General features: G+C 34.8%; 1 protein-coding gene across 9 annotated transcripts in view; it reads right to left on the bottom strand.

Annotated features, from left to right (window-relative positions):
* Positions 1 to 15,198, bottom strand: part of CCDC18 (coiled-coil domain containing 18) — a 116,844-nt gene that overhangs the window by 46,747 nt on the left and 54,899 nt on the right. For 8 of the 9 annotated variants that reach the window (XM_045478314.1, XM_045478316.1, XM_045478317.1 and 5 more), the window contains 4 exons: positions 13,363 to 13,479; positions 7,308 to 7,475; positions 5,022 to 5,164; positions 206 to 369 (listed from right to left, as the gene is read on the bottom strand). In XM_045478314.1, the coding sequence (XP_045334270.1) occupies positions 206 to 369; positions 5,022 to 5,164; positions 7,308 to 7,475; positions 13,363 to 13,479 (592 nt within the window). The remainder of the gene's footprint in view (positions 1 to 205; positions 370 to 5,021; positions 5,165 to 7,307; positions 7,476 to 13,362; positions 13,480 to 15,198) is intronic. The other variant, XM_045478319.1, reaches the window with a different exon arrangement.

The following is a 15,198-nucleotide window of genomic DNA, read 5'->3' as shown; positions in this document are numbered from 1 at the left end:
CAAATTTTAGAACTATATATAAGCCATTTGTTATAAAAATTTGTAAATAATTACAATTAAGAATATACAATTTTATTCATCTACAAGAGGCAGAATACTGACCACTCATTGTTCCTTCCAGTCCCACTGTCCCAAATTTTCACTTTATTGCACTTCTTTAAATATAAACATACAGGCAGCTAAGCTCAGCTAACCTGTTGCTTACCAGAATTTGTCTTCTTATCTAGTTCTGTCTTTGTCTGTTCTAAGATCATGTCTAACTGAGAGAGGTGCATTGCTTTATTTTCTCCATCTCGTTTTAGGTACATTATTTCTTTTTCCATTTTAGATAGTTCTTCTTTGTACTGATCCATCTCAAGTTTTACTTGCCTAATTAAAAACAAAAAATTAAACAAGTAATAAATGATCATTTGGAAAGCTGAATAACTGAAACCAATTGACTTGTCTCTGACTGAACAAAATCTTCAAGTTATATAAGGACAAATATCAGCAAAACATCTATCTAGTCACAATCTTAGGTCACATATTATTAAAAATGCTCCAACTAGAAATTTGTAATTCTGCCCCAGTTATGTATCACTAAATACGACTGTATTACCTGGTACTATTTAGCAAGACAAGCCTTCTTTCCAATCTAACTACAGTTAGCTTGTGTAAAGCTCTGTATATGCCGAGAACCTCCATGGATAGGTGTCTCATTCATCTGGAATTTTTGTTACTGCAACACAGAAAATAAGGAAGCCAACCCATCAAAATATTCACCATAATGACCATATTAGTCATAGGAGAACCAAGTCAGTCACTTTTATTCAGAGTTTTATTATTTTACGTTATCTTTTTTAGGGACTAGAGATTCTCAGACTAGTACAACATTCTTGCTTTACAGATGAGGAAACTGGAAGGTTAGTGAATTGTCTGGGATAAGACAAATAGTTATTAATAGTGAGAGAATCAGGTTTACTAACTTTCCGTCAGTCCTGAGCTTATTCCAACATGGAAGCTCCTCTACCTACAGACAAATCAACGTAGTGAGAAAAAGTTTTAAGTCCATATTTTGCTCATTCCAAAATGATATTCACTCATTAAAAAACCGTTAATGCCGTCCTCAATGGTGGGCAGAACTGATGCTCCTTTAATCAACATTTTTTCTTGGGTGTTTCTTTAGGTCTTTGATATTTTGTAAATTAAGTTTGCAAACAAGAACATTTCTTTTGTAAATGCAACTTAGACAAATTTGGATTTGTTCAAAGGGTTTTTAGTCTGATGTCTGTGAGTAAACTTAAGGAAAACTATAAAACTCCTGAAACAATATGTAAAATTACATATACGTATGTTTATCTGTATATAGAAAATAATTCATAGCTTTATCATATCCTTAAATATGTCCATGGTCCAAAAAGTTAAGGAGCTGATTAGATAAGTGCATAATTACCCGTTTTCATATCTAAAATTTCAGGTAAGTGATATTTAGCTCAACTAATTCATTTCTTATATTAGAGGAGATATAAAACATAATTAGAAAATAATAATTGAAAGAGGTTGGCATATAGTACCAAGAGTGAGAGCTTGTCAGCAAAGAAGTTGGGGGAAAATTATATTAAAAAAATACAAGAACTCGGGGTGCCTGGGTGGCTCAGTCGGTTGAGCGACCGACTGCAGCTCAGGTCATGATCTCACGGTTTGTGAGTTCGAGCCCCGCGTCTGGCTCTGTGCTGACAGCTCGGAGCCTGGAACCTGCTTCGGATTCTGTGTCTCCCTCTCTCTCTGCCCCTCCCCAACTCACGCTCTGTCTCTCTCTGTCTCAGAAATAAATAAACATTAAAAAAAAAAAATACAAGAACCCAAAAAGCACAGTAGTCTATAGACATTTAGTAAGAAACAGAACTCTATATTCTTCAAGATTTTGTTGAGGTGCTACTATATTTCAGCATGGTATAATAATCGATGTATGCAACAATAACCCTGAGATACCCAGAGAAGTTAAAAATGACAAGAAAGTATATATTTTGGAAAATTTCTACCAAAAAGTGTTTTTTGTTTTGTTTTAAAGTTTCAGTACTTGGTGAAGATAAATTCCACTCCTATTTATTTATCAACACCTACTCATTCTTCCTTGATGCTAGGTGAATGAGGGATTAGTATAATATAATAAATATTTAAGGGTTTAAAAATTTTAATTATAGGGGCGCCTGAGTGGCTCAGTCAGTTAAGCATCCAACTTTGGCTCAGCTCATGATCTCACAGTCTGTGAGTTCGAGCACCACATCAGGCTGTCTGCATGCAGCCTGCTTAGGATCCTGTGTCCCCCACTCAGTCTGCCCCTCCCCTGCTTGTGCTCTCTCACTCTTTCTCTCTCAAATATAAAAACATTAAAATTTTTTAATTATAAATAATCCAATACTAAAAAGTTTTCTCTTTCAAAATTTTACAATAGGCTTTAAATCCACCAGTTTTTCCAGAAATACTTCACCTTCTTGATTGAAAGCAATCAAGTCTGAGACTGGAAATAGACTTTGTATATTAAAGTTCTATAAATTGTAGCTCCAGAAGTGAAAGAAACAAGTGGTACCAGAGAAAACAAAACCCTAAACCCTTCTCTTCCATGAGAAGAAGATATCATGGAGCTAGGGTATTTCTTTCTTATGAAGTTTAATCATTTTGCTCATAAGCTTCCTATGAGTATTTAGGATTTACTTTTCTTACTAAATGTGCCTATTAGCTATAATCAAGAGGTTTTGTCTAAAAGCCAAAGGGTGAGGTTAGGAATAGGAACAAGAAATTGCTTCAATTTTTTCATTGAAAGAGAAAGCAAGATCATCAGTGAGGGCAGGGATTGGTAAGGGGTTGTTGAGAATTTTGAAAGAAAATGACTAAGTGTCTTCTACAAAGTCAGTAATGTTTTGATTGACAGGCAGCATGTCCCTTGAAATTATGAATTTAAAGTAAGATTGGTCAGCATGCTTATATTTTTCTCCAGTTTCTGTAAAGATGCAAGCATGGAGTAGTGTGAGTTGGAACAACTTAACGGTATATAGACAAAGGAGTGAGAGGTAAGAGTTGCAAGCAGATGCAAATCATTGATTCTAATGACCTAACTTGAATTTAAGCTGGGTAGAGAAAGGAGAGGACATCAGGGAATGAGACAGTGGTGGAACTGATGAGTTAGAGATCTTGTGTAGATCAAAGAATCATTGAATTTGGAGTATTAAAGGGAATGAGGTGATAATATAGGTATAGATGCCTAATATCCCGATCATGGAAAAACTGCAGATAATGGAAATGACAAGATCTAGAGTAAATCATGTGAGCGAGTGGCTGAGGTATGATAGAGCTCAAGATCATTAGAGGAGAGGAATTTTTAAAATGAGATGCTAATGTGTCAGAAGGATCAGCTAATAGATATTGAAATCATCAAGAATAATGACACAATTGGTGTTGGAGGGAGCAACAATACATCAGGTGGCCTATAGGTGTCAGCGACAGTGAGGGATAATATCGTCTGGTGACCAGAGGTTTACAGAGTTGGTATACTATTCCATATCTCAACCGTGTGGTATAGGAACTGTAGGAACTATTGGAACTTTAGAGGGTTGCAGGACAAGAAACAAGGTCCTCAGGGAAGAGTCATATTTCTGTTAAAGCAAAGAAATGGCAAATACAGAGAATGTTTTTCAGGATGGACTGTGAGTTTCAGAGGACAAGTAGAAGTCTCTCAGAAATTGGGATAAGTTGAGAGAAGGAAACAGTATACATGGTGAAGTTTTGGGAATTAGTATGAGATGACTGTTGACCTGGAAATACACAGCTTCTTGTGGTGTGTAGCATAAGCAAGGATAAAGTTATGATGTAACTATTCAAGTAGACGCTGGTGGTGAGGCTATTTTGTGGGTAGACACCAATCAATGGAAGAAAGAAAGTCTGAAACTGTGATCTTAGTCTTAAACAAAGGGCAATTCTCTTGACTCTGCTGAGAGAGGTGACATCTAGAAAAGCAAGCTGCAGGGCGCCTGGGTGGCTCAGTCGGTTAAGTGTCTGACTTCAGCTCAGGTCATGATCTCGCAGTCTGTGAGTTCGAGCCCCGCGTTGGGCTCTGTGCTGACAGCTTGGAGCCTGGAGCCTGCTTCTGATTCTGGGTCTCCCTCTCTCTCTGCCCCACCCCTGCTCACTCTGTCTCCTTCTGCCTCAGAAATAAATAAACATTAAAAAAAAAATTTAAAAAAGAAAGAAAGAAAGAAAGAAAGAAAAGCAAGTTGCTGCTCAATGCACAAAGGCCTGATCTTTACTTCTGTCAGTGGGGGAGAGGGAACCTGGGACATGGGGTTTTAGATCAAGTGGCTAAGTTAATTCTTGAGTCCTGTTGGTAGCATGGCAGGTTAATTATGAGTGTATTATTGATTATGTAAACTCTTATTGACAAAGTAGAAGAGGTCTGGGGAAGCTGGGGAATGCTTTCAGCTCATGGGTCCCTTTCTTAATCAATTAACTATTGATTCCTAGGCCTGGTTCAGCCAAATTAAATCGGAATCCTTAGAGGTGAGACGTAGGCATCAGTACTTTTTAAAGCTCCTCAGATAATTTTAAAGTTCAGTCAAGGTTCAGAACTACTGTTGTATTTACTATGTCCCAGAAACAATTAGATCCTGTGAAAGTTTTCAGTGAGTACATCTTTGCCTACAACTTTAAATAGTATTCACAATTTAATACAACACAACAGTTGTTGAGTGCCTATGAGATGTACTGAACTATGCTAATTGCTGTAGGGATGACCCTGAAATAAACCAGAAATTATCCAGCCCTTAAGGAACTTATAATACAACAGGAGGATAAAGAATAGTAAACTGTGGTACAAAAGAAGCATAAAGAAGGATATAAAGGTACAAACAAAATGCTACAGGAACACAGGCTGTGAAGAAATTAAATCCTTAAGCAAAAGCTTCACTGAACATTATCTGATATTGAAATTCAGATAACTACCGATGTTGAAACAGGGAGAGAAAGAAAAACTAACATATTCATTTTACCTGGCAGTACCAGTAAGCTCAATGACTTTTTGCCTTTTCAAATCGGCTTCATGTGTGGCCGCTTCACATTTCTCCTCCATTTTTCTCAACTTTTCAGCTGAACTTTCCCTTTGTTTTTGAAGCTCTTGTTCCAGTTTTGATACCTTGTAAAACAATTTTCATTAAGTATTTTAAGTTCAGTCACAGCTTAACATTCTTTGGAAGAAAAATATATATTTATATAAATATGTGGTCTAGCCTATAATTCAGTTTCAAGATGTATTATAAAACTCAAAGTACACACCAGGAAATAATGTTCTGGAAATAAAAAAGCAAAACTAAACTTTGTATATTAAAGATATTTCAGGGGCGCCTGGGTGGCGCAGTCGGTTAAGCGTCCGACTTCAGCCAGGTCACGATCTCGCGGTCCGTGAGTTCGAGCCCCGCGTCAGGCTCTGGGCTGATGGCTCAGAGCCTGGAGCCTGTTTCCGATTCTGTGTCTCCCTCTCTCTCTGCCCCTCCCCCGTTCATGCTCTGTCTCTCTCTGTCCCAAAAATAAATAAACGTTGAAAAAAAAAAAATTTAAAAGATATTTCATTCATATTACATATTTATAGAAGTAGTCACATCATAACACTAACATAGGATTTATAAGAATTGAACAAAATAATGGTTAATTTTCCTCTTTTCATTATCCCTATTTGAAATGTTTCTTCTCTTGTCAAACTATGTTGCTTTCCTTCTTCACAAATTGGCTCATTTAGTGAAAGATTTCTAGATTCTCAACTGCCATCAAACGTTATCACTTGAATTTGCTTCTATTCATTATTTCTTATGTTCCCCTACAGTGAAGGAGGTATTCTTCCTCCTATATAACTCAAATTGCTTCACTGGTGTTCTGGAATCACTTTCTCAGGAAACTATCCACTTTCTCAGGAACTAATACTATTGACTATCTCTGCTCTCTCCTCTGGGCTTCTCTGTATTAGCATTTAAACACGTTCAAGACATTCCCATCACAAAAAAAAACTATCCTTCAGGGGCACCTGAGTGGCTCAGTCAGTTAAGCTTTCAACTCTTGATTTTGACTCAGGTCATGATCTCACAGTTCATGAGTTCAAGCCCCACACTAGGCTCTGCACTGACAGCCCAGATTCTGTCTCCCTCTCTGTCCTTCCCCCACTTGTTCTCTATCTCTCAAAATAAATAAAAATAAACTTTTAAAAATTATTTTAAAAAACTATCCTTCATATCTCTACCTCCCTCCAACTACCACTGCTTTTTCTTTCCTCCTCTACAAAGCCCAATTTCTCAGTTTTCCATGCTTACTGTATCATCTTCTCCTTTCTCATTCATTCCTCAACCCGAAGAAATCATTTTTTTTTCAACCCAAAGCAACCTAGCCATTCTACAGAAACCGTGCAATGTCACTAATAACATCCATGTTGGTATTTCCAGTAGACATTTCTCAACCATTATTTTATTTGATCTTGATTTCAACGGCCCATGACACCAATTATCATTCCTTATTTCATGAAATACTTACTTTGGTTTCTATGTACCATATCTCACAGAGATCTATCTAAGTCAATCTTCTCACCCATCATTCTGTATTTTCTCCCTAATTAATTTCAGCCACTCCATGTTTTCAAAGAACATTTACAAAACTGCTCTTCAAATTAATATCTGGCTAATGATTTTAATATCCTCTCGGCTCTTCTAAAACCTCTCACCAAATAACTAAATACAAATTCTAAGTCATTAATATCCACACTTCCAACTCAATTCCAAGAATAAAATTAAAATAGTAGCCAGGTAAAAAGTAAAGGGAACCATTGAAAACCCACCCACTCTCTGTTTTATTAAATAGCCCACTCATAAGCAGAAAGAATCTAAAGAAGAGTAATAATCTGAAAGGATCCAACATGGAATCTATGCATAGTGGAACATGAATGAAAGGTAGAAAGAGAATACTTTATACAGTGGAAAATTTACTCCAAATACTAGAGAAATTTTTAGATTTTTTAGAAATTTAGATCACATGTCCTGATCCAAAAACAAGATTGAATAAAAAAGTCTAAATTATAACTAAGTTCTCTGGATGGCAAAAATGTGCCTATGCTATTAGAGATGCAGGTCAGAATACACAGAAATAGAACTTTATTCATCTTACAATATTAATACAGAATATTTCTTATAATATGAAATCCTTGACGTAAACAGCAACCAATAAAACAAATAAGCTATTATCAATTTTTAAAATTTATATTTTATACAAATAAAACCATTTTGGCCAATAATATATACCTGTTTTTCAAGTTTAGTCTGAATGTCTTCTAGCTCTCCATTTCTAATTGTCTCTTGTTGTAACATTTGCTGCTGCTGCTGAAGAGTATGCTGTAGAATAACATTCTGCTCAGCAGTTTCTTGAAGACTGTGATTTTTTATCTTTAGTTCTTTTTGTAAACAGTATACCTAACAAATATATACATTTCTCATTAAAATGACATGTTTCAAATAGAAAGCAATATAATGTCAAAGCTGTGTTCCTTATTATCTTCACTTGTCATGTGGGACAATTATATTTAAGTTTGTTATATGGAAGGGCAGGTTCATTTTTCTGATGGGAGGATGTTAGAAGGGCCTGCTTATAGAGCCGACTCTTGGCTGGTATCTGGGAGTGTGGCTTTTGAAACATTCCCTAAGTGATGAGATTGTTTTGCTTGGCTCTGGCACTGAATCATGCTTTCCTCCTGGGAGTTCGTAATTTTAATACTTGTGACTGTCCTAGGTGATCAGCCCCCCATAAAAAAAAACCCTGAACTTTAAGTCACAAACAGGCTTCTCTGGGCAGAAACACTGCCCACATATTACCATATTTCACTGCTACAGAAAGGAACATGTTTTATGTGATCCCTCCCAGAGAAGGCAGAGAACACAGAAATGTATGGATTTTTCCATACTCTGTCTGACGAATCTTTTCTCCTTACTGATAATAAACTATAGCCATAAAAGACTCGCATAAATGTTAGGTGCTATTTATTTATTGTATTACTGTTGCTACTATTGCTGTTGTTTGTAAAATGGTATCTCAGCAAAGCACTCAAATATTCATGCTCCAAAAAATACATAAGGAAATGACAGTATCAATTAAGAAATTGTATTCATTTACTCCACATATTTAGGACTTGAATATGCTGGTCCCTAAAACTGCTTTAAAAGATATCTTTAAAATTATCTGGAAGTACCTATTAAGAAAGGAAAAAAAAATTGCTTTGTCCTAGTAATCCAAATCCATTAAATATGCCAAATTATTTTTAAAATCATACTAATAATACAGTATATTTTAATATGTATAATATTCCTTACCTGTTCTCAAAAGTAAGAGGTTTAATAAATGATGATTTATCAATCTGATTTCAAATGATGCAACCATTTAATATCATAATTTAAAAGACAGTAGCAAATATAATATTTTGCAAAATGAAATTAAGTGAAAAAAACAGAATTATGTTTCATTGTCATAATTATGAAAAACATGCAAGTAACTAGAAAACTGAAAACTTAAGTATTAGAAAGTAGATTGTAGGTAAACCTTTAAAAGATTTCTTATTGTTGCTTACCCAAAACTATTTTTAACATGAAGGAAAATAAAAACCATTCCTTTAAAGCAAAAAAATCTTTCCAGTAAGTATTCCAGAAGAAAGGAATTTTAAACTTCTAAGAAATAGCGGAAGAAAACAATGATTTGGTCCTTTTTTCTAATTATCCAGCAATTGAACATTCAGCAGCATGATGAAGGGCTTAGGGGCCAAATATTCTTTGTTCATGATAAGAAACGCTTAAATGTCACATTTCTTCATTATCTAATGATACTGTAAACTTGGAGAACCTTATGCAACTAACCAATTTCTTATTCTGTTATTATAGTTCTTTTTTATGATAATCTACTTAATTTTGTCTGTATGAAAATAATTTATTTAGGGCAAACATGTATCAATATCACCTGTTTGTTTTACTTGCTAGCTCCCGAGAAAACTGCAGATCACATTTAGTACAGTAGTTTATTTTCTATAGAACTGATTTGCCTGCAAGAGAAGTTTAAATAGTGTTTTTTCTAAAACATCCTGTCTTAGACTTCTTTTTCTGGTCAGAGAAAAAAGTGGACAAGATGTTAAGATAAGACAAAGGTAAGATAAGACAAAACAGAAGAAAAGAAGGTAAGTCTTAACCAAAACGCCAAGAAAGCCATACCACATAATAACAATAAAAATTTATTTCAGTAATCTGGCCACTGGAAAAATAATTTCAATTAAAAATATTGAATATCTGTTAGTTTTATCACAAATATCAATTCACAAAAATCAACCTGCATCTACCCAACTTAAAGTGGCATTTTATTGTACTACCCTTTAATTTCCATTTGACTTTAAAATATAATAGTTTTTCATTATATTTTCTTCTACATTATGATATTCGGAGAATCAAGTATTCCTAAAGGATTCACTATTTTATAACTGGGGGCAAGAAGAAAGTAGAATTTATACTATAAAATCTACTTTACAATGAACTTTATCTAGATTAATCTATATCCAAAGGAAAAACACTCACAATTATTACTTAAAAATAAAACATAACCCAGGGGCGCCTGGGTGGCTCAGTAGGTTCAGCTTCCAGCTTAGGCTCAGGTCGTAATCTCATGGTTTGTGAGTTCAGTCCCCCCATTGGGTGGTGCTCTCTGTTGTCAATGCAGACCCCACTCTAGATCCTCTTTTCCTCTCTCTCTGCCCCTTGTCCACTCACGCTCTCTCTCAAAAACAGATAATTTAAAAAAATAAATAAAACATAACCCAGAAAAGTTACTGATATGTTATGATGATGCCAAATCCTCAAAATTTAAGTCCATCAATGTGAGTAAAAATATCAATAAAATAACTGATTTTATTTGAAGAAATGCTATATGCAAAAATGTTTAGACTTACATCTGTTTTGTGTTTACTTTCTCCTATCATATTCACAGTGTAATTCTGCATCAACACATATTTTTACCACTTTGTAAAGCATTTTAATATGGAATTAAAATCTTTTCAAAATGATTTAGAACCCCAAATTACTATTATTTTAATCATAAATGTACTTACTTCAATATCTGGAAAATAGTATATACCTGAGACAAAAATCTCAGAGGAATTTTTATTATCTTTCTGTGGTGGATAATCAACATTTAGTTTTTACAACTGGCTAACTTCTTCTCAATATGCTCTAGAGCCACTCAATTATTCAGCTAGTGTGTGATTTAAAGATTACTGATTTAATCTGATTAAAAAGATCTAAAAGATTAAAACACCTTTATAACATCACTATTATTAACAGAATGGATGTACTGTGAACCAAATTCAATTTTCTAAAACCTAGTTATATATGATGAAATTCTCACAATTCTGATAAATTACAGTTGACTCTTGAACAATATGAGTTTGAACTGCATAGGTCCACTTATGCAGCTGTTTTACAGTAGAGTTCTGCAAATATATTTTCTCTTTCTTATGATTTTCTTAATCACATTTTCTTTTCTCTATCCTACTTTACTGTAAGAATACAGTATATAATACATATAACATAGAAAATCTGTGTTAATCCCATGTTTATGCTATGGTAAGGCTTCTGGTCAACAGTAGGCTATTTGTAAAGTTTTTGGGAAGTCAAAGGTTATATGGGGATCTTCAACTACATGGAGGGGGGATCAGTGCCTCTAACCTCTGCGTTGTTCAAGGACAACTGTAATTAACTGTAACATTAACTAGAATGACATTAAAATTTGCTCTAAAGGGGCGCCTGGGTGGCGCAGTCGGTTAAGCGTCTGACTTCAGCCAGGTCACGATCTCGCGGTCCGTGAGTTCGAGCCCCGCGTCAGGCTCTGGGCTGATGGCTCAGAGCCTGGAGCCTGTTTTCGATTCTGTGTCTCCCTCTCTCTCTGCCCCTACCCCATTCATGCTCTGTCTCTCTCTGTCCCCCCAAAAAATAAATAAACGTTGAAAAAAAAAATTTGCTCTAAAGACAAATAACTCAAAAGTAAATAAATGTATGGGGTGGTACTTAAAAAAAACAAAGTAAATAGTAATTGGATTTTTTCCATGTTTTTTATCAGAAGGACTGAACGATAACCTGTTAAGTAAGCCAATTCATGTGCACTGAGGTAATAATTCAGCAGCAATAAAAGGTGAAAATCTTTCTAACTTACTTACTTATTCCCTAGTATAGTTGTACATATTTTACTACTTCTGATTTCTAATTCAGTTTGGAGCCTAGGTTTATATTGCCACTCATTTTGAAAATAATTCTGTTCATTTTAGATAACTGTCTATTATCCACCCTACTCACTGATTCGGTTTCTGAGAACACAAAGTCTAAAGCTCAACAAATCCCCTTGTTACAAACACTGCCTGTCTCCAGATTCCATCTCTGTCAAGTCCATTTACACTGAAGTATAATGAAGGCTATCGAATAAATGTCTAAATAATGTTTTAAAGAAGTTCACAGTAAAATCAAATAACATTTCTATTTTAAGAAGTCAAAGTATCTATAGTTTAGGCAATTCAAATTCCATATACTGCAGTGGAGAAATACATGCCTGTCTGTCAAAGATGCCATAAAAGCCTTCATGGAGGGGCATGGAAGGAAGAAGGCAGGACCATATAAAATATGAAGATTTCCTTTTTTAACCTCTAAACTTATATAATTATGTGATATACCTAAGTGTGGAGTGCTGGTCAACTATATACCTGTTTTTAGATCTGTGTCTGCTTTCCCCCTGCTCTGCTCCATGTTTTGCAGGAAATTCCCCTCTGGGTAATAGAAACATTTAGCCAATGTGAGGGACCTGTAGCAGTTCTCTTCCTCTACAGTCTCAGCTTCAACTAGACAGACTCCTTCTTTGTGGCCCTAGCTCACTAGGCAGTCCTACTTCTGTACTATAGTCCACCATTTCTGCCTGATATTCCTCTATCCCTGATGATAGTAGTAGGTCCTTTCTCTTTTTTTTTTTTTAATTTTTTTAAATGTTTATTTATTTTAGAGAGCGAGATGGAGAGAGAAAGAGGGAGGGAGGGAGAGAGATGAGCATGAGCAGGGGAGGGGCAGATAGAGAAGGAGATACAGAATCTGAAGCAAGCCCCAGGCTCTGGGCTGTCAGTGCAGAGCCTGACACGGGGGATCGAACTCATGAACTGTGAGATCATGACCCAAGCTGAAGTCAGATGCTTAATGCTTAACTGACTGAGCCACCAAGGCGCCCCATAGTAGGTCCTTTCTTATGATAATCTCTGAGTCACTTTACCATGCTTTATTTGCTTCTCCCCTCTTCCATGATATATGTATCTAATTCTCTGCATAAAATTCTATTTTAATGATACACAAAGGATTCTGTTTTTCTGGCTGAAACTGGCTGAATATATTCTAGTCAACTTTGATGAGAATTTGTTGGGGACGATTATGAACATGAATTTAAGGTTTAAAGCTTATCTTTAATTTATATTTTAAAATATAACTTATTTTAAATTTGTATTATAAATTCTAACAAAGAAATAAAGGAATTCTTCACTAAGATTATCCCCTTGAGCAAACATTTAGTGAGTACATATTATGTTGAAAGCAAAGTGGTAGACACTGAGGATATAGAGATGAATAAGATAACTTGAATCATCTATCCAGTATCTTAAAAACTCATCTCAATAGAGAAAGTCGAATTTCTAAACCTAATTCTTAACCCTTTAGACAACCAGAAGTAGCAAAATCAAAATGGAAGAAAATTTGAAGAATTTTATACTTCTAAATCTAAAATAATATTCTAAAGTTAATCATTTTAGAGTTAATCTGTGATATTAATAATAATTTAATCTTATGATTCCCTAAAAATAGATAAAAGAATCAGCATTTTAAGGTGTCATATTTTGTGTTGCAGTGAATTGTTTGTTTCATAAAGAATATAAAATTGGGGGCGCCTGGGTGGCTCAGTCGGTTAAGTGTCCGACTTCAGCTCAGGTCACGATCTCGCGGTCCGTGAGTTCGAGCCCTGCGTCAGGCTCTGGGCTGATGGCTCAGAGCCTGGAGCCTGCTTCCGATTCAGTGTCTCCCTCTCTTTCTGCCCCTCCCCCATTCATGCTCTGTCTCTCTCTGTCCCCAAAATAAATAAACATTAAAAAAAAAAAAATTAAAAAAAAAAAAGAATATAAAATTGGGATTTACATTTAAATGGAAAGATTTTTTCATCAGCTACATAAAGACATACTTTTAAACAATCTTAAAAATATCTCAAAAAGAAATCACTTGGAGAATATGCTATTTAACAAAAATGTTAATTTACCTCTTCAGATTTCTTCTTTAGCTGTTTTTCAAACTTTTCCTTATTTCCTTCCAATTGATTCAAATGCAAGGCAAGTTCTTCCTTACACATTTCTAGTGCTGAATCTAGTTGTCTGACCTAAGCAGGAAAAAAGCAAAAAAAAAAAAAAAAAAAAAAAAAGGAAAAGGAAAGTCAACTAATATTAATATTAATGAGTGTTTATTATGTGCTCAATATTTTACAGATTTATCTCCTCATGTTACCTAACTGCTTCAAACAGTGAATACACAGTCCAGCTTGGAATACAAAATGCGATCACAGAAAAGATTTATGTAGAAAACTAATTTTTCATTACAAATTAGGAAACCAGAGACTGGAATCCTGAAGAACATACAGAACATGAACAAGTAAAGAAGGGCATTCCAGGAAGAGGGAATATTTTCAGAGACAAGACAATGAAAGGAAATGGTGCGAAGTTGGTAGTTTAGGGTATGAAGAGAATCAATTTATGGGAGATTAGATTGGAAAGACAGACTGGAGACTGGGGCCAATTGTCAAAAACCTGTAAGCCAAACACCCTAAAATATTTACCTAAAAAGGTAAGCAATATTTAAGCCTATTCTTTAAGCTCCTTTGATCAAGAAAAATAGTAAAATGAGCATACACTGGTGTACTGTGCTAATAATGCATTGGTGTGAATATTCTGAATATGCTGAAGTCACTAAGAAATAAAAATGCTTTTGTTAGCTAGGGGAAAAAAAAAGAAACTTAGGAGATGGCTGCATTTGCTCTAAATCTGAAAATATTTTCAAAAAGGCAGCAATGTAACTTAGTTCAAGCATTGACACAGCTGCAGATGCTTTACACTCACTGCCTTAAAGAGCAACCCACTTTCAATAATTTTTTTTCACAAAAATTAGTTCAAGGGCCACAATTTGCACATGTGCTCCACAGCCCATCTGTCAATAAGATTCTTCTTTTGCTCCTTTCTTGGTATAATTTTGAGCTTCTCAGGAGTGTTTTTTTTCCCCTCTAATGCCAACAGCATTCTTGTAAGTCATCTTGAAGGTGTAAAAATAATCTTAAGAAAAAGAGAAAAATGCCTCTTCTGGCAGATACTATTTATTCTACATCATGAAATTATCCTCACAACTCTTATTTCTAAATAGAGAATCTTGAAAGACAGTTTTTGAAGATTGTCCCTATAGCCTGTGAATATAACCATTAATAGCTAAAAAGTTTATAATTTTGAAAGATTATCCTTGTTAACAAATTGTTGCCCTAGTAATAATTTTTAAATTAACATTTGTTTTATGAAAGGTATAAATACTTATCAGTTTTCTTTCTCAAGCATGAGAACGAGCACTGGTACTTGTATCATCTCCCATATGCAGAGAAAAAATAAAATCTATGAGTCTGCAAGAATATCATACCTGATAATTAACAGTGTAAAAACTAATTCTGGCAAGATTTATCACTAGATGTTAAAACCATTGGTTATAAGGTTGTTAAGGAGCAGGACATTCATACTGCCTGAAAGAATCACCCCACATTTTGTTTATTAATTATATAGGAAAAAAATGTGTCCTTAACATGGTGAGATCTGGCAATAATTAGCTTAAAAAACATGTCAGTATTGTCAATGCCAATAATGGAGTGGTCTGACATGTGCTTTCAGATGGGAAGCAATAGAAGAGCACAATATAACTCATGTGGTATTCTAGCTGACCTACACTTCTCAGAAGATTCAGTATCAGGAAGAATAGAAGGAGTAAGTGAGTTTAAGGAAATCTAAAGTGCCAGACATAACATGTAATTATAATTGAATCCTAGATTGGAAAAAGAAAAAGAACAAGC

Source organism: Leopardus geoffroyi, chromosome C1 (assembly GCF_018350155.1).
Source record: "Leopardus geoffroyi isolate Oge1 chromosome C1, O.geoffroyi_Oge1_pat1.0, whole genome shotgun sequence".
Lineage (NCBI taxonomy): Eukaryota > Metazoa > Chordata > Mammalia > Carnivora > Felidae > Leopardus > Leopardus geoffroyi.
Note: the sequence above shows the minus strand (reverse complement) of the source record. Positions and strands in the feature narration are given on the sequence as shown.